General features: G+C 38.2%; 1 protein-coding gene across 3 annotated transcripts in view; it reads left to right on the top strand.

Moving 5' to 3' along the window:
- The window catches only part of BICC1 (BicC family RNA binding protein 1), a 261380-nt gene that overhangs the window by 141373 nt on the left and 92101 nt on the right, over positions 1 to 27906 (top strand). For all 3 annotated transcript variants that reach the window (XM_032842699.1, XM_032842690.1, XM_032842707.1), the window contains exon 3: positions 10231 to 10300. In XM_032842699.1, coding sequence (XP_032698590.1) covers positions 10231 to 10300 — 70 coding nt within the window. The remainder of the gene's footprint in view (positions 1 to 10230; positions 10301 to 27906) is intronic.

Genomic DNA, 27906 nt, shown 5'->3' with positions numbered 1-27906 from the left:
CCATTATTAGGCACATGTACCTTGGGAGAAAAATTCTGTCAGTGATTTAGAATTTACTTTTATTTAAGGAATATTCACTCAGTTCATTTATTCTGATAAGCAGATTCCACAAGGATACCATGTTTCGAATGAGGTAAAGGAGACTGTGTAGATGGAGCAGCTGTACTGGATTCACTAAGTGCTGAGTAATTGGAAAGTCCTTCGTAATTGTTGCCTCTTCTCTCCCCTTTATCTAACTACTTCATCACTGTTAATTACTTGAACGATGCTTCTTAGATCCTAAGTGCTAGATTCAAATGTTTAAAAATGAACAAGATATAGTTTGTTGGCCATGAGGAAGCCACCTCTTTGGTGGGAGTGGTAAAACGAGCAAAGAAATAAGCACTAAAATGTTGCCATAATGGACGAGGGGAGAGAGATGACTTCTGCCTGGGAAGGTTGGGAGAGTTTTCGTAGTGGGGGGCACATCTGAACTAGGTTTTGGTCAGTATGTAGGAGTTCGCTGAACTTTTTGAGATAAATAGTGTCTATAGTGTAGAACAGTTTGAAACCCTTTATGAGTGATTCTCAATGGGGGCATAACAGGTAGTCCTCACCTTACACAGCAGTGTGGGACCATAAAAATGACTGTGCAAGCTGAAACTGCAGTGTTTTCAGTAATCAATGGGAAAATTGAATGCTGTGCAAATTCTAAAAATTTTTGTGAAAACATTAAAGATTTCCCTGTCAGTGATAAATGTATAGGAAAATGAAAAAAGATATTAAAGCTAATATTTAATGCACTGTATTTTAATGTTAGAAATATTGAGAATTAATGTGTCCATTTCTTTGTAAAAAACCTTGAATAGTTGGAGCCATGGCTTTTTTATTGTATAGTTTGTGATATGGAGGGAGCATTTTTTCTCTGGCTCGGTGAATTGTTGCGATCATAAGTCTTGATCAGATTACAACATGTCATCCTTTGTACTTTCAAGGTGTGGAATATCTCCCAGAGTTTCTTTAATGTGAAGTTTTTTGCTGGCGTCAGCTCCTCCTTGTCACAACCGCTTTCATCGTTTATGTCCCTGAGTTTGTCTTCACTCAGTCTCCTCTGGCTGCATGTCCTAGCCCCTCCAGCAATGCCAGTGTCAACATTCCCATCATCCCCTGTAGATCTTGTACACCTGACATCTGACTCAAGTTTCACTTCCAGCAGTGTCACTGTACTTTTATCTTGGTTGGCCAGTTTCCACTTTTGATTATCCATTTTTGTAAAATGTCACTTGTTTTTGACCCTGGGAGATAAGAATTCAGTATAACTCCTTGCTTTGCTCCTCTGTGCATGAGGTATTTACAGATGTGCAGTGAGTAATCCCCAACACATTTCGAAAGAAGCTATGTGATTCATCACTGATCAAGATGCATGTTATATATGTAGTGATTTGTATACTGAAGAGCTGGCAGTGGAATGTGTATCTGATGCAACTACTCACAATTAATGTACTTTGGTAACTGGAATGTAAACTTGTCTCGTTGGGGGATTGGTGTTGTTTACCTAAGCTGGGTAACTAAAATTTGTGCATCTTGGGACTGTGCAAAGCCAGGACTGTCTCTATGGCCATCCTGAGTGGGTTTGTTCTGCCCTTTGTTGGAAGCTCATCATCTGTAACCCTGGCCAGTGTGGCTCTCTGTTGTGTCACTGCGACAACCAAATGCTTCTGACATTCTCTCTGTGTGCATGGGGGTGGTGGTCCTTCCCTTGATTGAACCATTCTGGGGCCATCCCTGGTTACTCTGTCATGAATGAATTGGAGTGTTGAGGGGCAGCTGTTGGGCTGCTAGTGAGCTTTCAGATGACCTCCCTGTAAGTATATGGTACTTTCCGCTTACTTCATAAGCCAAGTGGGTCAGAAATTGCTCTTGCCAGAGTCACAGGACTTCGATTTTAGCCAGACTTTGCCACATACTTATCTGCTGCTTAACCTCTTTGCTTTCTCATTTCTTCATCTGCCAAATGGGTTTCACATATCTGATTTACAAGATTATGGCGTGGAATACACGGGAAATGTATAAGAATATTAGACAAATGTGAGGAATGGTTCTGGAGATGACGAGTAAGTGAATCAGTGAGATGCATTTCTTGGATTTAAAATGAAATACAACAGAGCCTTCTAATGTCTCAGCAAAATAAACATCCTCAGTTTTTAGACACCCCCTCGTGTGAGAAGTTCACTGCTTTCCCATCACTACTTTTCAGGGTTTTCTAGTTCGCTCTTTTCTCACGTAGCTCCCTTTGTGATGAAATGTAGCAAATTGACTCACAATCCATTAGTCCATGAAGTAACTTTAAACAGCCTTCTCCATGAGGATAGACCTTATTTCTCTAACGGTATAAGGAAAACAGAGCACAAATGAGCTGGGTTTGTGTGTGTGTGTGAAGCAGGCTGCAGATGGCTCCCAGCTGGTAGCCATTTTGAATGATGAATTTTCAATAGTTTAGAGTATAAATGTCAAGTTAGAGTGTTCAGTGTTCTTTTCCTGGTCCAAGAATAAATATTTCAAGTAAAGTCAGCATAAATAGACTTGTCGTTGGTTGATCTGAGATACTGTTTACTTACCTGTGGATTTTTAACTTTATGTGTGGATTGAAGAATTTGGTGAAATAAGCACGTTAGTAGAATTGTTGGTTTGGCAAAGGTTTCCATCATCTGTAAGATATTATCCTATAATTGCTGCAAACTTGCAAAATCTGTAGTATAGTGAACATTGGTAGATATATTCTCTTTCCAAATGGTGTACGAATCTGGAATTTGCTGGAGATGGAAAAACATTTATCATTTGAGCACTGGGGAATATAAGTAGAAATTATTTTTTATCATGGATAAAACTATATGTAGAATTTGATTGGATTTTACTTGTTTATTTCATTCTAATTTCGACAAGTTATTTTAGTTAAGTAAAGTTATTTAAACGATTCCTTGTAAATCTGTGATGGAATTTTTTTCTATAGCTGATAGAACTTTTTTCCAATTAAATTCCAAATTCCAGCCCATGTAAACTTTACTCTCCCTTGCCATCTCTCCCTCTCTTATTCCCAATAGAAACTAAAACCAAAACAGGAACACAGGATTCTATGTTTATTAGGTGTGTTTTTAATATTAAAAAAGCAGTGCTATTACTCTTTGATTAGGGTACATTATGCCCTGTTTTGAGTAAGAAAGTTAAGATGGCTAATTAACTGCCTAAGCTGTTAAATATCCACAGCATGCTATCTTCATCAGATTTTTCTTTCTTTCTTTCTTTTTTTAAGATTTTATTTATTTGACACAGAGAGAGAGAGGTCACAAGTAGGCAGAGAGGCAGGCAGGGGGTGGGGGGTGGGAAGCAGGCTCCCTGCTGAGCAGAGAGCCTGATGTGGGGCTCGATCCCAGGACCCTGAGATCATGACCTGAACCAAAGGTAGAGGTTTTAACCCACTGAGCCACCCAGGCGCCCTTCATCAGATTTTTCATCAGGAAAAAGTAACTTTCAAACCTAAACTACAAAAATACATATTCTTTCTGATATAAACAATCTTAATTTTAATTGCTTCATATGTTTCAAAATGGATATTCTTGGCTCAAATATTTTTGTTACTAGAAGTATTTTCCATTCATCAGATCTGAAATTAGCATAAGAATTAAGTTACATTTCCATTATTAATCCCTTGAAAGTAATGAGTATAACAAGTCTAACAATGGAAACTTCAAATAGTTATTTTTCAAATACTTTTATCTTTAGATGAATGCCTCCCAAATCTCCTTTCCCCATGACAGAGAATTGCTGCTTACAATAAAAGAACTAAAGAAACCTAGCCGAAATTGGTAGAATTGAGAAGACTCTTTCTCAACAGTGAAGATGTCCATAAGTTGAAACTGACCTATTTGAAATGGCATGAACATATAGCACCCAGAATAATGAGTTAGAACAAGTCTTTAAAATATTTAAGTTGAATCATTTTCGGTAAACATTTGAACTTTGATTTCTGTGAAGGTAGAAACCAGGGCAATGATATTAAAGAAACAAAAACAAAAAAACTAACTGGCACTCACTTTAGGATTTTTCTCCCTGAGATAGAAGATAGTCATTTTCTTCTTGGAGATTTTGTGGTTTGTACACCAAGGCACTCCTTTACCTAAATGACACTGTGATACATGGCTTCTTTGCTCTGCAAGGAAGCACTAGCCATTTAAAGCATGTTTCCCAGCTTTCAGTTCAAATTTCACACATCTTATGTTTTGCAGAGGGTTTGGTCAGAGTTAGCCACTTAATTGAATTATTCCTTGAATGCAAATTGAACATTTGGACAGTATCCTGGCTTGCTTAAGAATTGGGGCATAACATGGGTTTCTGGAAAGTGATTTCTTTGTAGGAATTAATTGGATTGTGGAAAATGTATAATATCCTTTTGAAAAGGTGTCAGTGTTTTCATCCATTACAAGATCCTAAAAATTAAGTGCTTTAGTGGTCCCATTTCTGTAATTTTTAAAAAACGTCATTTCAGTACTTACGATTTTTTAAAAACCTGTCTGGATTTTGTGAAGATTCTAAAAGATTGCCAGCAGCTCCTGTTATGGTTTGCTCATGATTAGCTCCTCTGTCAATGTCCTCATCTTTTAGATGTCACAGGAACTTGTTATGTCAACAACCTAGTCTGCTCGGTTGCTCAGTGACTTTTATATCATTTGTGTCTACACCTAAGCTCTTGTTCAACTCAAAGACATGGCCTCTTTGAAAAGGAAAGTAAGCACTTAGGTCAGGGTTGTCTGGAAGCCCTGGGACATCTTTTTAAAACTATATGTAAGCTTTCTAGCCTTTTTTTCCCCCCTTTTTTTGCATCTAGGAGAAATCCCAGCTTTATCTCTGACTTCCTTTAGATGCTTTATTAATGAATAATCCAGAATAATGTTAAAATAAGTATTTAAAATATTTAAGGTATGATTTAATGTTTATATGAAATTATTCAAAATTAGTAGTTTTTTCTTTGGGCTTTGGTTTTAAGGTAGAAACAGGTCTATAATAAGATTTTTTTTTTTTTAAAGCCTAGTTGGAACTCACTTCAGATGTGTTTGTTTGTTTGTTTGTTTAAGACATAAGAGCGTCATTTTCTTCTCAGAGGTTTTGTGGCTTCTTTGATTTCAGCCACAGCTTCTGGATCTCATCTTTTCCAGCTCCTCTATTTACCTTGATTTACCTTTCTGTTTGTCTTGACGACCATTTAGGACATCTTTAAAAAAAATAGTTTGCTGCATACAGAGCTTCTGACTTGCTTAGGGCCCTAATTTCTCCTTCTGCACCCTATGATTTATATCCTCATCCCACTTCTACCAGGGCTCATTCTCAAGCTCCTTTTCTAGTAATTCAACTTTAGTCCTACGGTTCCTGGACTGTTGTCTACCCATACTCCCAACAGAGAACTATACTTCCTCTTCCTCCTTATGATAGGACTGCTTCACACTCTACTAGTCCATAACTGGTTGAGGCTAAACCCAGCTATTAGTGTGCAGTGTCTGTGCTGTAGGAACTGACTTGGAGTCATTGGAGGTGATGGTTTGAAAAGCTTCATTAAGAACTTCCTAAGGAAGGGGTGCCTGCGTGGCTCAGTGGGTTAAGCCTCTGCCTTCAGCCCAGGTCATGATCTCAGGGTCCTGGGATTGAGTCCCGTATCAGGCTCTCTGCGCAGCAGGGAGCCTGCTTCCCCCTCTCTCTCTGCCTGCCTCTCTGCCTATGTACAATATCACTCTCTCTGTCAAAAAGATAAATTAAAAAAAAAAAAAAAAGAACTTCCTAAGGGGAATTTGGACTTCCTAAAAGTAAGTTAAGTATGACCTCTTCCTATTTATAGTTACTCTTCTAGCTTTCAAAATTGATTTGTAGTGAATGATAGCCAAGCACAGGTGCTGGATGGCTTTGGTTTGTGTCATGTCTTCAAGGCTATATGAACATGTCCATGTGCAGATGCATAGGCAGGTGGAGAAGATGTGAGGCACATTTGTTGTCCTTGATGTGTGAAGTGAGGCTTGAAGCACCTCAGCCATACTGACTCACCCTCAGACCCTCTGAAGTACCTCCCTCCCTCCTTCTAGACCTTTCTACATGTATTCTACTTCTATCTGGGACACATTCTCTACCTTTTCTCCAGCTAGCTCTTTCTCTTCCTTTAGGTCACAACATTAATAGGAATTTCCTTGACTACCCATGACTGGGCTAGGATTCCCTCCATACACTCATACTGCCCTGCTCCATTATGAAACTTAACACACAGTACACAGTGGTGGGTTAACTTGTCCTCTTCCTTGTTAGGCCATGAGCTCCTGGAGGGAAGCAAAATCTTATTTATTATTGTATCTCTAGTTTCTAGAACCAGTGACTGAACAAAAGTAATTAATATGTAATTAACATAAGGGTCAATATTATCTAATCACTGTGGGCTATGTTCTGTGTTTGGAGTTTTCCACATGTTTTCTTATCAAAACCTCACAGCAATTCTATGAGTGGGTACTGTAATTAATTATACAGAGGATGAAAGACTGATAAAAGTAATTTACCCATCATGATAGCTAAAAAGGAGCAGAGCTGGTACTTGACTCCTCTGGAGCCACCTGCTCTTAATGACTATATTACATACAATGATGAACAAATAAAGAGATATCTGAGAAAGCATCCACTCGGAGCTCTGTATGGAGATTGTAGCCTAGTGAATGACCTGTGTGGTTGGCATTGACTGACCACAGACGATATTCAGTGGAGTCACTTTTTTCTAATCATAGAGGGAAGGTCAGCTATGGGTGCCAGATTCCAGTAACTAGTAATTCATTTTCTTTAAATTTATGTTGACATTTCTTGTAGCTCATAGAACTTTGGAGGTCATGTGATATAGAAGGTAAAACTCTGGTTTTAGAGTTAGAGATACTCAGCTTGCCATAGTCTGTCTCCCTTCCCACTCAGATAGTGTCAATGTTAAGTAGGTTGAAAGTGAGCATTTCTGAGTCTCACCACTTCGCTGCCCAATGGAGACCCTGGACTGATGGGAGGCTTAGAGAAGGTATGTGTAAAATAGCATTTTGACTTGATGGCTATTATATTCTATGAGGACATTTTCTCTGACATACGATTTTCTGTCATGGAGCATCTATTGTTGTTTAATAAGAAGAGATCAAACATATATACAGGGTGATTCCTAGGAAGTTCTGCAAATGATTAAGATTTTAGAAAGTTATGTCTTACCACCATATATTGTCAAGCAAGTTTCTCTTTTACAGTAGTATAATTATGGCACCCAAAATAATTTACTGGATTAAATGGCCAAATTATTTAACTCAGGAAAAGAAAAGTATATAGATTATTTTCTTACTGCTTCCCCACTAACAGAATTATAGTAAGATCTCATTTTCCCATTTTATCTCTTCGAGGAAAATTCTGAATCAATTTTTAGTCACTCTGAAGATGTGTATGTATGTATGTATGTGTATAGTGCTTGAAACTATAAGTGATAAAATGTGACCAATGAGAAGTCTCCCCGAATTGGGGCTTCCTGCCCTCATTCAGAGACTATTGAACTTATTCATCAATTTACTTTTACTTGCCTTTCAAGACCTGAGTGATTTTGTAGATTGTATTTTAGAAAATCTTTACTAACCATCTCCCTTAACCTGACCTTTCAAAACAGTGTCTGTGAGCCATCTTTATGAGCAGGTCCTGTGTAGCCACCCAGTCCACTGTCAGCAGTTGGCTTTTTTGCGTGTGTCCCTGACTGGACTGTGAGCTTGTGGATACCAGGAATTGTGTCTTATTCATAGTTATGGATCCTGGAACTTGTGGTACCTAGGTATGCTCTTGATAAATCCTTGTAAGATGTTAAAGCCATTTGTCGTGCACAAATCTTAAAGCATATTTTCAAATTTGTATATACATGTTTTAAAAAGAGGCCCTATGTTCCGTATGGTTCGGTCTTTGTAAGCAGTCTGGTTTTAAAAAAAGTATGGTCTTTGCAAGCGGTCTGGTGTTTTTATCTCCACTCTGCTGCTTTCTAGCTGTGTGAGGAATAAACAGGTCTACTTCATAAGCATGCTGTGAAAACTCATTTACCCACATGTATCCTGTGCTTGCTATGTGTGGGGTGGAGAGCTTATTTTTATTTTGCAGAGACAGATTATAAACAAATAAACACAGAAAACAGGAGAATTTCAGATTGGGACTTTCAGCACAGTGAGATGGGAAAAATTTGGATTGGGTCATGCAGGAGTAGAAGGGGCTGTGGCAGCTGGACGAGTGCGTGTAGACACAGAGGCCCTATAGGGAAACCTGCTGTGCATGTTCCCGAGGAGAAGAGTAAGCTGAAGATGGTAATATTTATTTTATTTTTAAATATGGATTTGGAGCTAAACATTTAATGGTGGAGACAACCAACAAGGGCAGCGTGGATGGTAGGAAAAGAAGAGGGGCTAGGTCTTACAGGGTTGGGCTGAACAAGTTCATCTACTTTCAGGGCCAGGCCAGTACCTTCACTTAGTAAGAACAGCGTGATCTCACTTTGGTTTTTCAGTCTTTAAAAGATACACAGGTGTAGAGAAATATTTCTCTGAGAAAAATAAAAGTGCAAACACCATGATATATGACATGTGAATAATACAGATGTGATGGTAATGGCAAGTGGCTCTTGACCTCTATGTAAGAGACCCAGTGGGGGTTGGGGGGCAGCCGAGAGCCTCCTGGGCATCCAGTCCTCAGTGCCAGCCAAGTGTTGCCATGTGGGAATGTGGGCTTCAAGTGCTAAATCTGTCAAGTTCTCCAAAGAACCAGAAATCTTAATTTCTTTGTGAAATTCTCAGAGTTAAAAATGTTGGCTCATGTTTTAAAAACATTATGATGGGTAGACAAAATGCATCTGTGGGCTTCCAGTTTGAAACATCTGCTGGAAGTTCTTTTATGCTATGAAAAGGGGGATTATGTAAAGTAAGATGCATGTTAATATTTTAACTGTGTAGCCTTATACGCAGTACATAGCCAATACTGAAGGGATAAAGATACTTTTTGTTAATTGCACCATGCTTAGTTGTCTTCACCTTTAATTTGTTTAGTTAACTCTAAATCCATATTAAAAAGCATATTGGGGCACTTGGGTGGCTTCGTTGGTAAAGTGACTGCCTTCATCTCAGGTCATGATCCCAGGGTCCTGAGATTGAGCCCAGCATCGAGCTCCTTGGTCAGCAGGGAGCCTGCCTCTCCCCCTGCCTGCTGCTCTCCCTGCTTGTGCTCCCTCTCTCTCTCCCTCCCTCTCTGACAAATAAGTAAATAAAATCTTAAAAAAAAAAAAAGTATAAACTATCCTACTCTAACTGAAGTGATTAATGTGTACTGGTTTTATTTGCCTATTAATTTGTTTAGTTGTTTGCCCTGCCAGTTTCTTTGACGAATTCTGTACTCATGGTACAAAGTAAACATTAATCTAGTCTTACTCATGTGATAAAAGTAGAGAAGGAAAAAGGGTGAACAGTCTTTGGTTACTCTTTCTTATTTACCATCTACCACTTTTACCCTGTTGGTGGTTGTTTCCCTTACTCCTTCTTACATCTTTACACATTTGGGTCCTGGTCACTCTGGCCTGTGTTAGTCTCATGGAAGCAGAAAAGAATTGTGGCAAAGATGCCATTTTGTACCAGGCAAAGGATGACGGGAATGCAGCCTTACGACATGATGTCGTGTTTAGAGGTTTTTCATCAGTTTTAATGAAATACAAATGTGCCCAAAGCAAGTTATTAATTTTTTTCCCAGAAAAAAAAAAGTCTTCATTTAGTATGGCCTAACCCATGTAGTTTTGTGTTACAAGGATTATGTTTGGTGTGTTGCAATCTGTTGGCAATGGTCTTGGGGAATTTTATTCAGCACAAGCATCTCTGACAGTTCTGGCGTCAAGTGGGGTCAATTACTTGTTCATGTACTTTTGGTCTTGTTGTCTCTATGTTAAAAACTCTGAAGCATAATGGAGAGGAACACTGGGAGTAACAAAATATACTTGAATATTTCTAATAGATTAAAGGCTTATAAAAATGAATCTCTTTTTTCAGCAAGTTTTTTTTTGCGTTGTTTTAAAATGAGGTCATTTTATCAGCATGAGACTAAAGACTTGAAAATAATTTTTTTTAGAAGAATCTTATCTGTAAATACAAGTTCTTAATTGAATCAATATTTTTCTCTCAATTTTTGTTACAGATCATGGAGGAAACAAATACACAGATTGCTTGGCCATCAAAACTGAAGATCGGAGCCAAATCCAAGAAAGGTAAATCCTGAGAGATGGAGAAATTGGTGGCTTTGATAATGAGGACTGGAATTACTGGAAGTTTGCCTTTATTCTTATCATGTCTGTCCCCAAATATTTGTGAAATAGCGATGTTTTGGAAAGTTTACCATAATTAAGAATGATGCCTTTTATCCAGCAACCAAAAAAACACTAAGTATTTCATTGTAATGGAAATGTTATTATGGAAGATACCATAGCAAATTACGATTTCAGTGACGTTCTTTCATTCAATGGCCGTGAGTCATGGTGACTTCTGAATGTAACAGCATGTTTTCAACACATAAACTAATTGTTTTGTACCACACGAATTTAATAGCTATTTTTTTCTTCTTCTAATATGTTAGAAACCTTAGGTTTCGTTTCATGCGTGCTTCTTCTCTTCATATGTCTACTGGTGAACCCAGTACATTTTTCTTTCAGGCTGAGTGTTTCCCTTGCATGGCCTTTCTTCTTTATCCTAGAACACACCGCCCAGTGGATGGATGGTCAAGAATGGAAGTACAGGCACCATTATTTATTTTATTTTTCCCAGATTTCGTAGTATTTTCAAGTGCCTTGCCAGTAAATATATTTATGGATATTTTTTCAAAGCATAACCTTAGTCTCAACAAACTTTGTAGTATATACTTCATTAAAAGATACATGTAGTCATTACGAGCTGATGGGAGATACTATCACATAATTCAAAAACAAAGATTGTGCAAGCTGAACATTATCTTTTGTGGTCCAGCTTTTTTGCTGTTGCTGTTTAGTTTCCTATTTACTTTCCCTTCTCCCTATGACTTTTATTGCTAAGTGATACTAAACATTGAAAGATTTCTCTTTCTCTTATTTTAGTTCAGATTTCCTTCTTTTAATCTCATTTTATTAGTAACTCATCACATGGGATGAAAGTTATTTTATAGTTGTTGTGAGGACTAACTGGACTTCAGTGTATTGAGGTTCCTACAGACACTGCTCTTGTTACTTTCTCATTTCTGTTGTGGTGGCAAGAAAGGGAAACCCTCTGTGCTAAACCGTTGTAAGAAGACATGGTGAATTATCAGGTGTGATCCCATAACTTCCTACATGCCTTCCATTTGCCAAGTGCTGTGGGATATAGTCTCAATCTTCAGTGTGTTGAGATGTTTTATATTCATTATGCTGAAGAAGAAATTACTTATTAGTGGGTTATCTACCTATTTGGTTGTTTGTGGCCATTTAAAAATCCCTGGCCTACTACATGAATAAATTGAAACTTGAATATAAATTGTATTCTTTTTCCCTATTGTCAGGTATTTTTACTTAAAGAATGACATGAACTTCATTACTATCCTAATAAAAATGTAATTTGATCAGTCTCCAAAGAAAACCTCCAAGGAAACATGAATATTAAAATGATTCCAGATAATTTTGGATGGCTTATTCTCTTGCACTACCCATGCTAGGTTCCCCCCACCCACTATCATGAGAAACTGGGAATTGATTAATTTTTTTTCAAAATGTGGTTACAACTTTAGAGATTTTAGATAATATGGGGATAAATAGATGAGGATAATGTTTTAGATTAGTTTCTGGTCATTGAAATACATAACCCATTCACAATGACCAACTAGTCCACATTTTGATTATACATTGTGCTTTGAAAATAGAAGTATTTTAGCAGTGCATTTTGGGGGAATTTAACAAAATTTCCCCATGGTTAAAGTTAACCTTTGGAATTGTGCCTAAGAATTGATCCCTCCAGGCCTATGTCTACAGACCTCATTTTATTTTTCTATTATTTATGAAGTGCTATGAATGTACACAGTATTGTATGATGAGCAGAATGTGCCAAAAGAGAGAGACTGAGCTCAAGGAAGGGAGAAAAAAGTCAAAAGTTTTCCTCAGAGGAATTTACAGTTCAGAATTTATTTGAGTTGCTCTTATTACTTAAACACACAGCTGCTGAATCAGTTCTTGGCTAACATCCCTGATATATGTATTCCTATATTACTTTTAAAATGGATAAATTCAGAGATGAGGTTTGTTTGATTATCATTTGTAATAAGTAAAAATAAAATGAAAATGGCAGGGGAACCTTCAGAAGGTAATTCTTTGATTTGATGTGGATACCTGCCTCTAAATGTTGTATGGAAAACAGTTGTTAATCTTTATTTTAAACCTTCTTCATTCTAAACTAGTATTACTCAAGAGACCCAAGAATGTAAATGTGTCTGGGGATTTGTGCCATGTTTGGATGGTTATTAAACTCTAAATCTCACAGTGATATGAAGATTTGGAATATACAGATAATCCCCAGACGATGCTAGTGGTTCAGTATAGGCCCAGGCTTGTGTTGTATTTTACTCTCTAGACTTTTGATCCTCTTGGTTGAATATGTAAGCCAAGACAGACATTTTTCATAGCTACTGTTACCAGTCTGCCCCCCTCTTTGCCCTATCGGAATTTAGTCCTGTGCTTTATTTTTTAAGCCATCAACCCTTTATCAGAGTGGCTGCGTGGCTGCATTGGTTGGAGTCCTGGTAAGGTGCTGCCCCTCACAAAGGCAGAAAGCAACCTGGATTTGGTATCACTTGGAAAAATCAGGTTCTTCTCTGGAGATTCTGGTTCAGTCGGTCTGCAGTGGGACTGGGAAGTGTATGCTTAACAAGTTCCTCTCATGGCTTTCATGGTTATGCTGAATTGCAGAAACAAAAAATCTCACCATCTGACATGGAGATATCATGACTTAGTTACTGAGGAGACCATGTGTTCATGGCAGTGGATGATGACTACTATTGAAAAACAGGCACAAGTCCTTCAACAGCCCCTTCTCCTGGATAATGTCAATCTTGGTTTCCAAAAACTGCACTTTCATGGATTCATTAATTTTAAGTTTCTGTCATCGTTGCAGTCAGTTAGCATGAGTAAGCTTAGAGTGATAACTGTTGTTCTGTGCCTGTGTGAAATAGAATTTTGGGTAAAAAGCCACCTGGTAATTGTCCCTCTCTCCATCCCTTTCTTCCCTTTCTCCTCTTTTTTTATTCCTCCTCCATTCCTTTTAACTGCAGGGAACACAGTGAAAAAATGTAATAGGAACATTTCCATTTAGTAAGCGTGGCATTTTGGCAAGGAGCCTGTTTTGTCATATAAAATTCAGGGACTATAGAATTTTTTAGAATTTACAAGTATTTGAAATTATTGGAAGGTTGAATTCTCATTAGAGCCAGAACTGAGAATTTAAGATTCAATATAATGGACGATTAAGTAGGCAACTCTAGGGTTATCCTAATGATTAAGAAAATAAAGCAATATTTAGTAATTCTTGTGTATAATACACATTTATTTTGTGTGGAAGTAAATAAAACTCTTTCCAACTTTTAGATTCAGAATGCTAGAATATTCTGCCTTAAATAGAAGAATCAGAGGTATATGTCCATGAAGACTGTCCTTTAAGGATTAAGATGTTTAATACTTTAAAGCCTTACCAACAGAATAACTTGAGGTACTCTTTTTAAAATTTTGAATATGCTATTCTGAATTACAGCCTATTTTGAAGTAAATGCAGCTTCATTAAATTACAGATAGCATTTTGAACAAGTTTGACTGTTTTGCTAAATAGAAGTCCTGCCAGACCTGCCTTAACAAATAGATAAAAGTGTTTTGTAATGAGAATTTATCACACTGGTATGATTATGCTGCATGTGATACTAGATGAGATTGTTCTCTTAAATACAGTAAACATTTTTCTTACAGTCTTCTTTTTGCCCTTAATTTGCTCATCAGTCTCCTTCTTCTTAAACTGGCAAGGTTGTAAATGTGAGTGAAAATTGTTTAAAGTTTTTATGCCAAATTCCAAATAAATGTGGTCAGCATTGATGAAGCTTTATTGGCTTTTGTTCTGGGAAAGAGTTGTCTTACAGAATTTAAGTGATAGAAACTGTTCTCTGCAAGTGTTTCTTTTATGACAATTCAGGATGTCCCAGAATGATCAGGAATGAAAGTTGCGGCTGAATTGCTTGCTGTATCCTGGTTTGGAGGGAGTTGGGCACCAAGTTTGGCTATGTTCTCCCTCCTGGAAAAGGATCATTAAAATGAGATTTTATTATTTTTGGTTGTATTCCATCAGAACAAGTGGTATCTAATAGGAAATCTTAGCTTGAGAGAAACTGTAGGCTGTTCACTTTATTTTTTTTAGGAAAATGTTTTGTCAAGTGTGCTTACAGTTTCATTGGGTATTCATGTTGAACTGGTTGAGGGCTTTAACACAGTGTTGTTCAAAGGGCAGAGGGCAGAGAAGAGCCGTGGCATGGTAAGCTGTGTTACAGTGTTTCCGGTGGTGAGTTGCGACCTATTAGTGTCTCAAAAATTATTTCAGTGGTCATAACCAGTATGTAAAAAATACAACTAGATTAGAAAAGAAAACATTAGAGTGTAAAAGAGTATTGTTTTATGTCATATGTCAATATTTACATGGATATATAAACATACAAATATGACTAGATCATGGTGTAAAATGAGTGACAAAGACAGGTTGGAGAACACTCTTTTAGGCCATCAGTTCCTCAAAGAGTAAAGAGTACACATAAGTGTCCTTAGCACTGTAAGCAGTTCTTAGTTGGTACCGAGTAAATATCTGCAGATTTTCCAGTACCTCAGCTCAACTCAGTCATGGTTCTAGTGAAACCACTGATATAGATGGAGATGTCAACCACTAACGTGTGTTGTGTAGCAGAGAAATTTAAAATCATGGCATTCACACAGGAGTGGCATTTACTATTATGAAAAATACTAATGATGCCTTTCCTGGAGACCTTTTAAGTGAATGGATGTAAGACATGATTTGTGATTGACACCAATGTGGCTAAAGCTCCTTTCAGTGGTTCTGAGTAGTGGAAGGAAACGTAAGGGAAATGACCTCATCTTTGTCGTTCATGGGACGCCTGAATGAGCGAAGCTCTTTGCCTTCTCTGGTAAGCTTGTAAGGGAAACTTCACAAGATGCAGCCTCTTCCAGCTACAGTTGTTGTGGCTGCTTTAATTAGTGTTTGGTTACATAATTGACAGATCGCCAATATTACTGAATACCACTGTTTGTTGAGCCCCAGCTGGGGCCACACAACATGCTAAATATATTACATACATAATCTTACTTAATGATCAGGCAACCTATGAGTTGCGTGGTGATATTTTCAGTTTATAGGTAAACAAAGTCACCTGAAGTAGAATAACTTGCCCAGGGATTTACATTTAGTAAGTAGTAGACCCCAGACAAACGCAGGTCTCTTTTCAGAGCCCCAGATCCCCCTGGGTGAGATAGTACCTTTCTGAACCCCTTTCCTTATTCCAGGGTGTTCTCAGACATATCGTCCCTTCAGCGGCCATAGCCACATACAGCTGATTACAGTCACTACTGATAATAATCAGTTTTATAATGCCTCAGTCCTTGGGAATTACACTGATTTGAAAGTAGGCTAAATTTAGCATATCCTTACTCTCATAGATAAGACCTCCTTTTTCAGGGGGAGTTAGATTTAAGAGTTAAGAAAGACATGAAACTGTAACTGTATACATATTTTAAAAATGCCTTCTGAATTTTAACTTTGTATTTCATATCTTCATGTACTGTTTACTTAGGAAGAGACCTTTTGATTTGTCATTAGACTAAACAACTTCTAAGATGGATTTAGAAGGAAAATAATCTCAGAATGTGTTTGCTTGCTTTTCTGCTTTTCAGTCTTTGAAAGCGGTTTTCTTTGAGCTGCTCAGCAGCCATTGTCTTACTGCTGGGGAGAAAGATTTTGTATTTAACATATTTGTATATATTGTTAATGTGACTGACCATCAGTTGATGAATGCTAATTGGGAGCCAGGAGTAGGCGTTCAGCCAAAGACTTGATAATTTGTATGCAGAGTACTAGTAGTTACTCTGGTTAGAGAGAACATGGTCTAAGTAAGATTTCTGAGAAGAGGTTGGAAACCTGGGATATTTCTAGTTCCTAAAGTTCACAGTATAGTTAATAAAAAGCTTATAAAATTAGTGTGTCTTTTAGATATATGACTGGTCAGTACATCTCTTTCTACATGAATGACTTCATTTATAGATAGTGCCAAACATGCAAATGCAAATTTGAGAACCTTTCTAAATACCATGTGTACTCTCACACACACAGACACACATGCATACACACAGTCCTACCGGTGAGGTGATTTATGCTATGTTTATTATGCTAGTGATACACTAGCACAACTAAGGACCTGAGCTTGCGTTGATTTCTTGATCTCCGACTGATTCTCCTCTCTTGCCTTCTGAAGCCCCAAAGGGTTGACTTACTTGTTCATCTAATAATTGCTGCAGGCTAGCTGCTCCTTCCAGTCTCTCCCCTTTCTCCTCTACCAGGGCCACAGAAGAAGAGGGTTTTAGTTGTTCAGTTGTCCTCTAAGCCTGAAATAAGTAAACGTATCTACCTGTTTTTTTTTTTTAAGATTTTCAAGTAACTTAATTAGGAAGCAAATTCAGAGTGAGATGGAAGGGTGAGAAAATGAACGGAAAATGTGAAAGCCTCAAGAGAGTGAGAAGACACACCAGAGACGGGGAGAGAATATTTGCACAGGCTGGATCTGATAAAGATCTGAATAAAAGTAAAATAAAATAAATATAAAATAAAAATAAAGATCAGAATATACAAAGAATTCTTAAAACTCAATAATAAGGAAATGAACAACCCAATTAAAAAATGGCCAAAAGACCTGAATGGACACCATACCAAAGAGGATGTCCAGACGACAAATAAGCATATGGAAAGATACTCAACATCATGTGTTTTCAGGGAATTACAAATTAAAACAATGTGATACTATCGTGCACGTTATCAGAATATCAGAATCCAAAACACTGACAACACCACATGCTGGGGAAGATGTGAAACAACAGGAACTCTCATTTGCTGCTGGTGGGAATGCAAAATGGTACAGCCACTTTGGAAGACAGGCAGTTTCTTATAAAACTAAATATATCCTTACTTTACAACCCAACAGTTGCACCCCTTGATATTTCTCTAAATGAGTTGAAAACTTATGTTCACACAAAAATGTGTGCACAGATATTTATAGCAGCTTTATTCATAATCACCAAACCTGAAAGCAGCCATGATGTCCTTCAGTGGGTGAATGGATAAATAAACTGTGGTCCATCGAGACTAAATAATATTACTTAGCACTAAAAAGATGAACTATCAAGCCATGGAGAGACATGGAGAAACCTTAAATGCATATTACTAAATGAAAGAAGCCAGTACTCATACTGTATGATTCCAACCATATGAGATTCTGGAAAAGGCAAAACTATGGAGACTGTAAAAAGGTTAGTGGTTGGTGATCATTAGGGATTTTGGGGAAAGGAAGGATAAATAACAGGCAGAGCACAGAGGATTTTTTTAGGGCAGTGAAATTATTCTGTGTGATCTAAAATGGTACATGTATGTCACTATATATTTGTTAAAACCCTTAGAATGATTTTGATGTTGATGTGATGTTGATGGTGGGAAAGGCAGTCCCCATGTGTGGGGAGGAGCATAGATGTAAACTCTCTGTACTTTCTACTGAGTTCTGCTCTGAACCTGAAACTGTTCTAAAAATTAAAGTATATTTTACCAAAAATAGACCTAGATCCAGGGCACAACACTTTATTTATTTATTTAAGGTTTTATTTATTTATTTGATGGAGAGAGGCACAGTGAGAGAGGGGACATACATAGGGGGAGTGGGAGAGGGAGAAGCAGGCTTCTCTTTGAGCAGGGAACCCGATGCAAGGCTCAATCCCAGGACCCTTTGGCTCATGACCTGAGCTGAAGGCAGACACTTAACCACTGAATCACCCAGGTGCCCTGGCACAACACTTTGATCAGCATTTTAAAGTGTATTACATGAAAAGATAGTGGTATCTGATCCCTAATAACTCCTTAATGTGTAAATTTAAAAGGACCATGAAATCTCTGAAGAACCAATAAAAGGTTTTGTGAAATTAAGAATGAAAGAAAGATGGTTCAACAGTGAATCACACTCTTGTTATTCCCCCAAAGGTGGCTGGAACCAATATTGATATTCTGTCACTTGCCTGCCTGTGACCACAACCTTTCTTTTCGGGAGAGCTCCCTTTCTTTGTCTTCTAGTTTCCTGAACGATGTTTTTAAATCCTCCTTTAGTGAAGAAAGTGCCATCCCAGGGTTCCTTCCACTGATAGTTCTTTCCTCTGTTAAATGCTGTGAGGAGGAAGGATGAAATACTTTCTATTTAGCTACCTTATAATAGGATTGTGGGAGGTATGTTACCTGTGTTATCTCTTAATCCTCGTACTAACCCACATGAAGGACTATTATCATATAGTTTATACACATTAGTCATGTGGAGAGATAATACAGCTTCTTCAAGGCCACAGAGTCTGAAGTGATGGAATTAGAATATACGCTTTGATTTCAAAGATCAAAGTATTCGGGCACCTGGGTGGTGTAGTTGGTTAAGCGGTTAAGCATCTGACTCTTGGTTTCAGCTCAGGTTATAATATCAGGGTCCTGAGATTGACCCCTGTGTTGGCCCTCTCCCTCCGTCCCTCCCCTCCCCCAAAATATATAAATAAATCTTAAAAAAAAAATTAAGGTATTTTCCTCCAGTCCCTAAGCATGCAGATAGGTGCTAAATGAGAAGTGTTTGGTCACCAAAGGAATGGATATTCACTAACACATTCACTTAAGAAAACTCAGAATATGTTTCTTAATTATCTTTAAGAAGAAAGGCAATCCCCTAACTCCTTATCCACATTTAAAAGCTTACTGAATGATGCATCCAGTAAGCTTCTTTTTAATACATCTTTTTAAAACTTTCAACCTGGATTTAATCATCATTTGTGCTTTTTTGCAGTATATGTCTTTCCTCTTCTCCTCTTTTGAAACCCATTAATGGTTTTACTGGAATTTATATACTTTTATCTGGAGTAGTGGTTATCAACCTAACATAATTTTTTAAAAGATTTTATTTATTTGAGAGAGGGAGAGCAGGAGCAGAGGGAAAAGGCAGAGGGAGAGGGGGCAGCAGACTCCCTGCTGACCAGGGAGCCATCCCAGCACCCTGAGATCATGACCTGAGCTGAAGGCAGACACTTAACCAATGGAGCCACCCAGGCATCCCAGCATAGTTTTTGTTTTTGCTTTTGTTTTTGTTTTTTTTTTTATATTTATTTATTTATTTGTTTGTTTATTTATTTATTTATTTATTTGAAACAGAGAGAGTGCATGGGCGAGGGGCAGAGGGAGAGGAAGACAGAGAATCTCAAGCTGACCCTGCGTGCAGAGCCTGTGTGGGGTGTAATCTTACAACCCTGAGATCAGGATCTGAGCTGAAATCAAGAGTTGGATGCTTAGCTAAATGAGCCACCCAGGCGCCCCAACCTAGCATAATTTTATCCAGGATACATTTAGCAAGGTCTAGGGATATTTCTGGTGTCAAAACTGGAAGGTGGTGCTGTTGGCATCTGGTAGGTAGAGCCAGGGCTGGCCATCCTACAGTGTGCATCAGACAGCCCTCACAACCACAGTCGTCTGGTGCAAAGTGTGAGGTGTGCGGCTGAGGAACTCCAAGCTGGAAGAGCAGGTATGATGACAGGACGTGGCCGTGTGCATAGCGCTGGATTCTTACTGGAACATTGCATAAAGCACAGTGTATGTGTAACTGGCTCCCTTTCCCAGCCTTAGAGGTAGGATAGGGACCCCTGAAGGGAGAATGTACGTGCATAACATAGGTGAATGGACAGAATTCCAGTGAAAGATAAACATGATAGGATGGCACTTGGCCATCAGTTTTTAATTATATAGTTTGTACATCCTTAACTGCTTGTTTATTTTCTGTGAGTGTTTCAGACAACGTCCCCAGTTGTACCTTGTGACTCCTTTGCTGGTAGATGAACCAGCTACCCTCCAGTACCTGCGACCTAATGTCTTTCATTCCTCTTTTCTGGAATGTGTAGTTGTCATAACTGTGATAGTTTCCGAGGTTTGTGAACGTTTTTGAGCACCATGATGATGTTGTTGCAAACAGCTAACCATGCTCAGGCATTTTTCACTGACTATAAAGAAAATAACTTAAATCATAATGGCATCTTCATTTCTTCAAATGACCTTTTTGTGCCGTTAAAGCATAGTTTGAGGCTTATTATACAAACCTGTTTTATACAAATGTACTAACAGACATTTTTATCAAAAGATATTAGAGAGATTTCAAGAATAAGGAGTTACATTCTTTTTATATCTTATTGCCAGAAATTACCTTTTTTTTTTTTTTTTTTAAGATTTTTATTTATTTGAGAGAGTGAGAGCAAGAGAGATTACAGAGGGAGAGAGAGAAGCAGACTCACCGCTGAGCACGGAGCCTGATGTGGGGCTCAATCCTAGGATCCTGAGATCATGACCCAAGCCAAAGGCAGACTGAGCCCCCAGAAATCACTCTTGAAGCAAAATAAGTCCTACCTGAAATAAAAGTAAAATGAGAATACAGCATATGTGTGGTTTTGGTCTTGTAATTAGTGACTTATAATTACTTTATGAAAATGGGTTCATTTTATACACATACACATTTCTGCTATTGGATTTTTCCTTTTAAAAAGTAATAAGAGAACATCTTCCATATAAAGCATGTAAGTAATGTAAGAAATGCCGTTGTGTGTGTTTGGGTAAAGATACATCAGTAATATATGTTGACAGATCTGTTTTGATGGACATTGGGTTGTGTTTTCTCTTTTTCCTACAGTGAGTGTCAAATGTATTTGTCTACTTGTTTAAGCTTTACTGTTACAAGAATTCTTAAGCCACAGCTAATGAGCAACTTTAATATTTTTTATGGTTGCCACCTTCTCTTCCCAAGTGACTGTTGAACTCCTACCAGTCAGGGAATGGATTCAGGAAAGGAAGATTCTTCCTCCCATCTTTGTCAATATTGTGTTTTCCCATCCTCAGCCATAATATAACAGTGTAAAATATGGTTTTCATGCATGTCCTTAATTAATAGGAAAGCTAAGCATTTTTCTCCTGTTCATGAAACTTTTTGTATTTCTCTGTGGACTATTTTTCTTAACCTTTTGTTGATTTATTTGTATCCTTTCCCTGTTCTAGTTAGTTGTTCATCTTTTTTCCTAACAAAATAAATTGTTTTTTTTCCTACTCTGAAGTTTAAATTACTAACAGTTCTCTCTAATTGTATTTTCCAAACCCCTCATTTCTCACCATTAATATTATTTATTTATAAGTAATTTGTGGATTATTTCAATTCCAAACTAAAAAGAAATGAATTGACCTTTAAAGAGTGATTGTGTATTGATTTTTGAAGGTCTGTAGAAAACTGTGCATTAATTTTTAAGGCATTGGACTTACAAAGTTAACTATTTAAATATTAGATCTTCAATATTAACAGTATAGAAATTTTATATGCACATAGACACATATATGTGTATGTATGTGTATATGTTTATGTGGCAAGGGATGAGAAATACTTAAGAATTCAGTGACTCTTATATAATGTTTAAGTTGTTTGGCTTTATTTCCATGATTTGGGCTTTCATTTTGGTATATTAGTAGGAAAAGCTCCTGAAAATTTTTCCAATCTCTCATAGTCAAGGGAAGGACACTTAAATACATTATTTGGATTAACTTGCATTCTGTTTCTACACTGTCTCCATTTCTAGAGTGGGATCCTTAAATAAGAGTATTTATGATTTGGAATAATTTACCTCCTTTTCAAAACTCAGCTTACTTAAGAGAACAAAAGAACTTACTTTTGTGTTACTGTATTTCAGAGGTACCCTTTTCCTTTCTTTATGTGATCCAAGCTCTCCCTCAAAACTGACACAGCACCAGGGAGTCCTGATTTATTTCACTTAGCTTGGAGAGGTACATGTGAATTTAGGAACATGAAGGAGAAGAAAGGAAAGAGGACTGTTCAGCCACCACAGATAAACATATTTGAAATCAAGCAGTATGTCCTTACTTTCTTTGCTTTCACCATCAAATGCATATATTCTAATCTAACCCTCTGGGGTTTTCTCCTTAGGTCAGTGCCTAATAGATTTTTACGTCATAGGTTATATAATATTCTCTCTTTCCACACCTGAAAAATGTAGTTATCTACATAGTCTAGGTTTGAAAATTCATTAAATTCCATTGCAAAATATTTTTTAGTTTTGAGTAAAGTTTGTTTCATCCACATTGAGTTATGTTCTGTTCCCAAGCCCTATGCCGTCTCATCCCTTTGTTTATGGTATGTCTGCTGCAAAAAGACGTCTTCCAGCCTTCTTTTTCCAGGTGGTCACTCCTAGTCATTCTCTTACATCCATTGCAGATGACACGTCTTCCTGGAAAACTTCACCCACCCTCCAGATGGAGTTCAGTACTCTGTTCCGGGCACTAATTCAGTACCTTATCCATACTTAAGTTTTGGCACTTTTCATGGTTGTATTGTGTCAGCCTAGACATTTGCCTTTCCTCCTGGACTGTGAGCTCATGGACCTGTGTCCAAGGCCAAGATGTCTTACTCCCTTCTGTGTGTGTGGTACCTGCCAGGAAGGTGGAGTTAAAAATTTTAACTTAAAGTTTACATTACCATTTAAGTTTAGAATAAATTTAAAATTACTTCAACAATGATTTAAATCTTTCTGGTATCTTTTGAATAACTTTTGAGAAAGTGAAAAATGGCTCTGGCAGCTAAGCCACAGTATTCCCAATTGAACATAAATACCTCTCACGGAATATAAATAATGACACAAGGCTCCTCCTTGAGTATGTATGAAGCAAGGCAGAGACAAGGACACTGTGCAACCACAGAAATAATTAAACACCCTTCTCTTGTGACTCACATGAGTGATCGTTGCTGCTTTACCAAGCTGTGAGGCTTACTCTTCTGGTTCAGAGTAGCCTAGATGTGCTGGTGTTGGTGCTGGTGCCAGCGCAAGCAAGTGAACTCTCCCAGGGGCAGCCTTCAGCCAGTGAAGAACTAGAATCAGAAAACATTATGTCTGTTTTCCCCTTCCATCTATGGGACAGTTCTGAGGTATGTTATTCACATCTCCTCAGAATACCCCAGGGGGAGTGAGTCCCAGCAGTGACTGCTCTGTCCCACTCCCTTCACTGGCTTTCCTCTCTCTTCAGTAGTATTTTCCTTACTCCCTGACTGGTGCTCCCTGGGATCACCTCCTGAATAAACTATCTCAGGTAATACACACTAACCCAAGTCCTTGTCTCAGTGTCTTTTGCAGGGAAACCCAAACTAAGATCAGTTTCCTGGATGACTGGGATAATCATTATGCTATGACAAACAGAGTTGGTATACTTTCCATTGTTAATTAATGACACTGTTGTTTAGTGAAAATCTGACTGTAGTCATCCCAAGTGTATTTTATATGTCAGTGCAGAAATATGGCAAAAATGAGTTGGAGTTCATGGCTCATTTTGAGAAAAAAATAATGCTCCAGACCATCTGCAGAAGTATTAAAATCCTCCCAAGTGGAGCATAGGTACTGGAAGCAGTTTCCAGGCACAACAGATTGTTGTCAACAAAAAGAAAAATATATACCAAGGGGAGAAGCAAGAAGAGAGAAAAGTCTGAGAACCCATGGTTTTGGCAGGTTAAGGAAAGAATGTCAGTGGGTGAGCAGGGCAGGAGCCCTAAGCTCCCTCACCTGGGTATGATCCAGGTGGTTTGGGGATCCCAGACCCTTGGCAGCTACACTGTGATTCCTGCCTGGTTAGGGAATACTGATTATTGATCACAGGGGCAAGGACCCAGATATGGGATCATTTCTGTCCACTTGTTGTACTCCCCTGAAACTCATGGTTGGTGAATTGAGCCAAGTTAGGAAAAATATTTCCGTTACTAACAATATAGTTGTTAAGTGTGCTCTATGGGGATTCTGAAATATTTACTTGACAGTAATAAGCATTAGGATTTCATTCTTTTTCTATTTTTCTTCATGATCACATTAGCATCCAAATATTTTGAAAGTCAGAACTTGATACAGTTTTATAGATAAATGGCACAAAAGTTGCTTAGAACTAAAGGAAGCCACGTATCCGTCTGGTTTCCATGAATAATCATACCTGCGTTCTTCCTGATGGAAAAGATGCCCACATGTAAACTTAATGTCCATTTCATTCTCTGAGAAAGGAATCCTTGGCTTTCCTGAGTCTCATGTTCTATGTGAAACTTTATGCTAGACAGGAAAGCATAGCATTTATTTTTTTTCCTCCTATAATCTATTAGAGGCTTTCTTCTATTGAGCCAAGTTTAAATCATGGTCACTTTTGTGACCTTTGAGAGAAGCAACAGAATCTAGAAAGGAACAGGCTGCAGCTAATATTTAGGGGAGCCTATCTGTGAAAGAAAATGTTAATAGACGGAGTGGTTGCTTGACACAATCATGAAAGGAGTTTGCAGTTTCATTTTTTTCTTTTCCATAAGAATAATTACTTGAGGGAATAAGGCTGAGAACACACAGAGATGAAATTGACACTAGAGAAAATAGGGCAGAGCTAAGGATAGAGCTGCATCTTGCAGGGGTAGGGCCAGGCTTCAGTACGTGTTGGGGCTGGGTTAATTATAGCCTTGTCCTGTTGACCTCACTTTGTGAGTCCTTCCACTGACACTGGGCTCTTTTGAACAAAATAACCCATTTCAATTACTGGTTTCTATAGTCCCCATTAGACACTACCAGATAGGGTCATGGATTTAAAGACTGAGGTCACTGATTTGGCCAGGTACACGTTCGGTCAACTTGTCTTATACAGCATGTTCTCAATAAAATATTTATTAAACTGGTTTGAATGTATATTCCTGAGTTTCAAAAGGAAGAGAAAAGAGTAATGATTATGATAGATTTAAGGTAAAAGGGAGAAAATTGAGTGTAACTTTATTTTTATTAGTCTATTTGGTAAGGGGGTGACTTAGAGGCTTGAAGAAACTAGGGAAGGTTCAGGACAGCTTCTTACGGAAAATGCAATAGAGATGAATAAAAAACCTACCAAACCAAATTAGTATCCAGCTAAGGCTGCATAATATAATTTTGCAGTCAGATTTCTTAGGACAGTTATGTTTTTTTCCAGTTCTTTGACTGCTCAGCAGTGGAAAACACAGGGCACCTGTGGTGGAAGATGGTAATATGGGTAGGGCAGGAAGCCGGGGGGGGGGCGTATTTTAGGATGTGTGATGAGAGGGAGAAATGGATGACCTTGGAATGTGATGGTGCACGGAAATTTGAAGCCAGCAAGAAAGTTGGGAAGAGGCGAGGAACTGGGAATCATAATAACCTAGAGGACTTATAGGGTTGAGGGTATTCAAGAGTTGCATTTGTAGGAGTTTGTAGCTACAGAAGTAGCTGTCAAGTTAGAAGTCTTAAAAGTGCAATAGTCAGGATTATAATGAGGTCCATTTCATGGCTGGGCTTGTGGGTTACTAATGTATAACCAGTTTTACAATGTAGTAATTCTCAGCGCCTTTAAGATGGCTTAACAAAATTAAATTGGATTCTTTAAACAAACAATAAGAAACTTGTCAATGAGTCAAAACCAAGTAAGATGGAAAAGTTAGTGTCAATATGACTCTAGTTTACTAAATTCTATGTGATTTTTAAAGCTGATTAGTCAAGCTGATATTCCTTTAGTAACTGACTTTCATGTATGGAAGAATGACTTATGTAACAACGAGCTTAGTGCTTTTGCTAGCCAGTTTTAAAATGTTACATGTGCAAACACCTCATAACTTATGCATGTTTTCCAGTGAGAATTACATCATAGGTCGAAAGAAAATAAATGCATCCATGGTTCTTAAATGTTACATAATCTAGGAACTTCATAACTTCCTAGTTACATAATCTGAAGTCATTCTATAATCTCATGACTCCTTACAAGGGGAAAAAAGTTATATTTCATATAGAAATTCAATAAAATGATTGGATAAAGAACAGGGTGTGTGTGTGTGTGTGTGTATGAGTGTGTATCTGTGTAATTTTGCAAATACACAAATACTTAAGTACTAGTTAGAATTGCTCTGACATCTCTCTGACTGCTTCTCTTACAGTGAACATGTAGGTCTCCTTTCATTTCCAGAACATCAAAAGCTGTGACCTGTGCCAGCCCAAAGCTAGGCATAGGATTCCTTGGGGCCACAGGGAATGTACTCTTTCCTATCAGCCTTTCCTTCTATTCCTGGCCTTAGACTGCCTGAGTGGCCATTTATTCTCATCCTCTGAATCGGTTGCTTGAAGAGGCAGAGTCTGTTGGTAGCTTCCAAAATGTGTAGGGTTTGGTTTTCAGACTGGCAGTCCCCAGAAAATGTCTGTCCTTACCCATGGCTGCCTCTGTTCCGATGAGGCAGACAGGGTACATTCAAGTTTTTGATTCTTCTTGTGTGTCCAGTTACTCATCATGGGATCCAACCTCCCTTATTGGGAAAGAAGTTCAAGAGATGAGGGCAGATCAGAGTCTCTGAGGATCTTGTTGCCAGACCCTAATGTCTCATTTGAACTCAGATACCTGTCTGAGTAGTGTAAGCTGACATACACTAATTCTCTTTGAAATGCAAGAACAGTTTGCTCAAATCCCTCCCTATTTGCAGTGCAAATGGAGTCCTCAATAGCAATTTTGTAGGGGTAGGTTTTGGGAGACTTTCACCTAGTTATTTCTATCTTATTTAAAGTGTAGCACAGGACACCTGGGTGGCTCAGTCAGTTAAGCGTCCTACTCTTGATTTTGGCTCAGGTCATGATCCTCAGGGTGATGATACTGGGCCTGTGTTGGGCTTTGTGCTCAGTGTGAAGTTGGCTTCAGGTTCTCTCTCTCCCTCTGCCCCTCCCCATGTGTGCACACTCGAGCTTTCTCTCTCGTTCTCTCTCTCAAATTAAATAAAATCTTAAAAAAAAAAAAGTATGGCTAACTTTCTATTCTGTGCCTGTTACTATGTATTAAAGGTAAAGAAACCAACTTTTCTTTTAGAATTTCTTCTTGCAAATGTCAGACATTCAGGTACTTGCATTTGTGGCAGAGTTTTGGTTTTTTTTTTAAAGATTTTATTTATTTAGTTAGTTAGTTAGTTATTTAGTTATTTATTTTTGAGAGAGAGCATGAGTGCGAGAGCAGAAGCAGAAGGAGCAGCAGAGGCAGAGGGAGAAGCAGGCTCCCTGCTGAGCAGGGAGCCCAATGCAGGACACAGTCCCAGGACCTAGGGATCACGACCTGAGCTGAAGGCAGTCACATAACCTACTGAGCCACCCAGGTGCCCCGTTTGCGGCAGACTTAAATGTGTGGGGCAGCAGGAGATTTTGCTTAGCCTGCTCTTTCTGCGTGAGACTCCTCTTTCTGGCAGCCCCCACCCTGCAGCAGTCACCTTACTTCAGGCTCTGCCCAAGTGTAATTCAACAAACATTTAAAAATATCAGATTATCTCTCTACCTTCATTTTGTTTCAGGTCTCCATTTGGGCTTCTTTGGAGTATGGCTCCTCTATTCGAGGTCCTAGCTTGTGAACTTTTTTCTCCCTCATTGGCCGGTCTTTAAGAGGAGCGAGGTGGAAATGTGTTTTACCACTGGTATGAGCA

This window comes from Lontra canadensis, unplaced genomic scaffold (genome assembly GCF_010015895.1).
Source record: "Lontra canadensis isolate GAN:19392208 unplaced genomic scaffold, GSC_riverotter_1.0 scaffold3, whole genome shotgun sequence".
In the NCBI taxonomy this organism is placed as follows: Eukaryota; Metazoa; Chordata; class Mammalia; order Carnivora; family Mustelidae; genus Lontra; species Lontra canadensis.
Note: the sequence above shows the minus strand (reverse complement) of the source record. Positions and strands in the feature narration are given on the sequence as shown.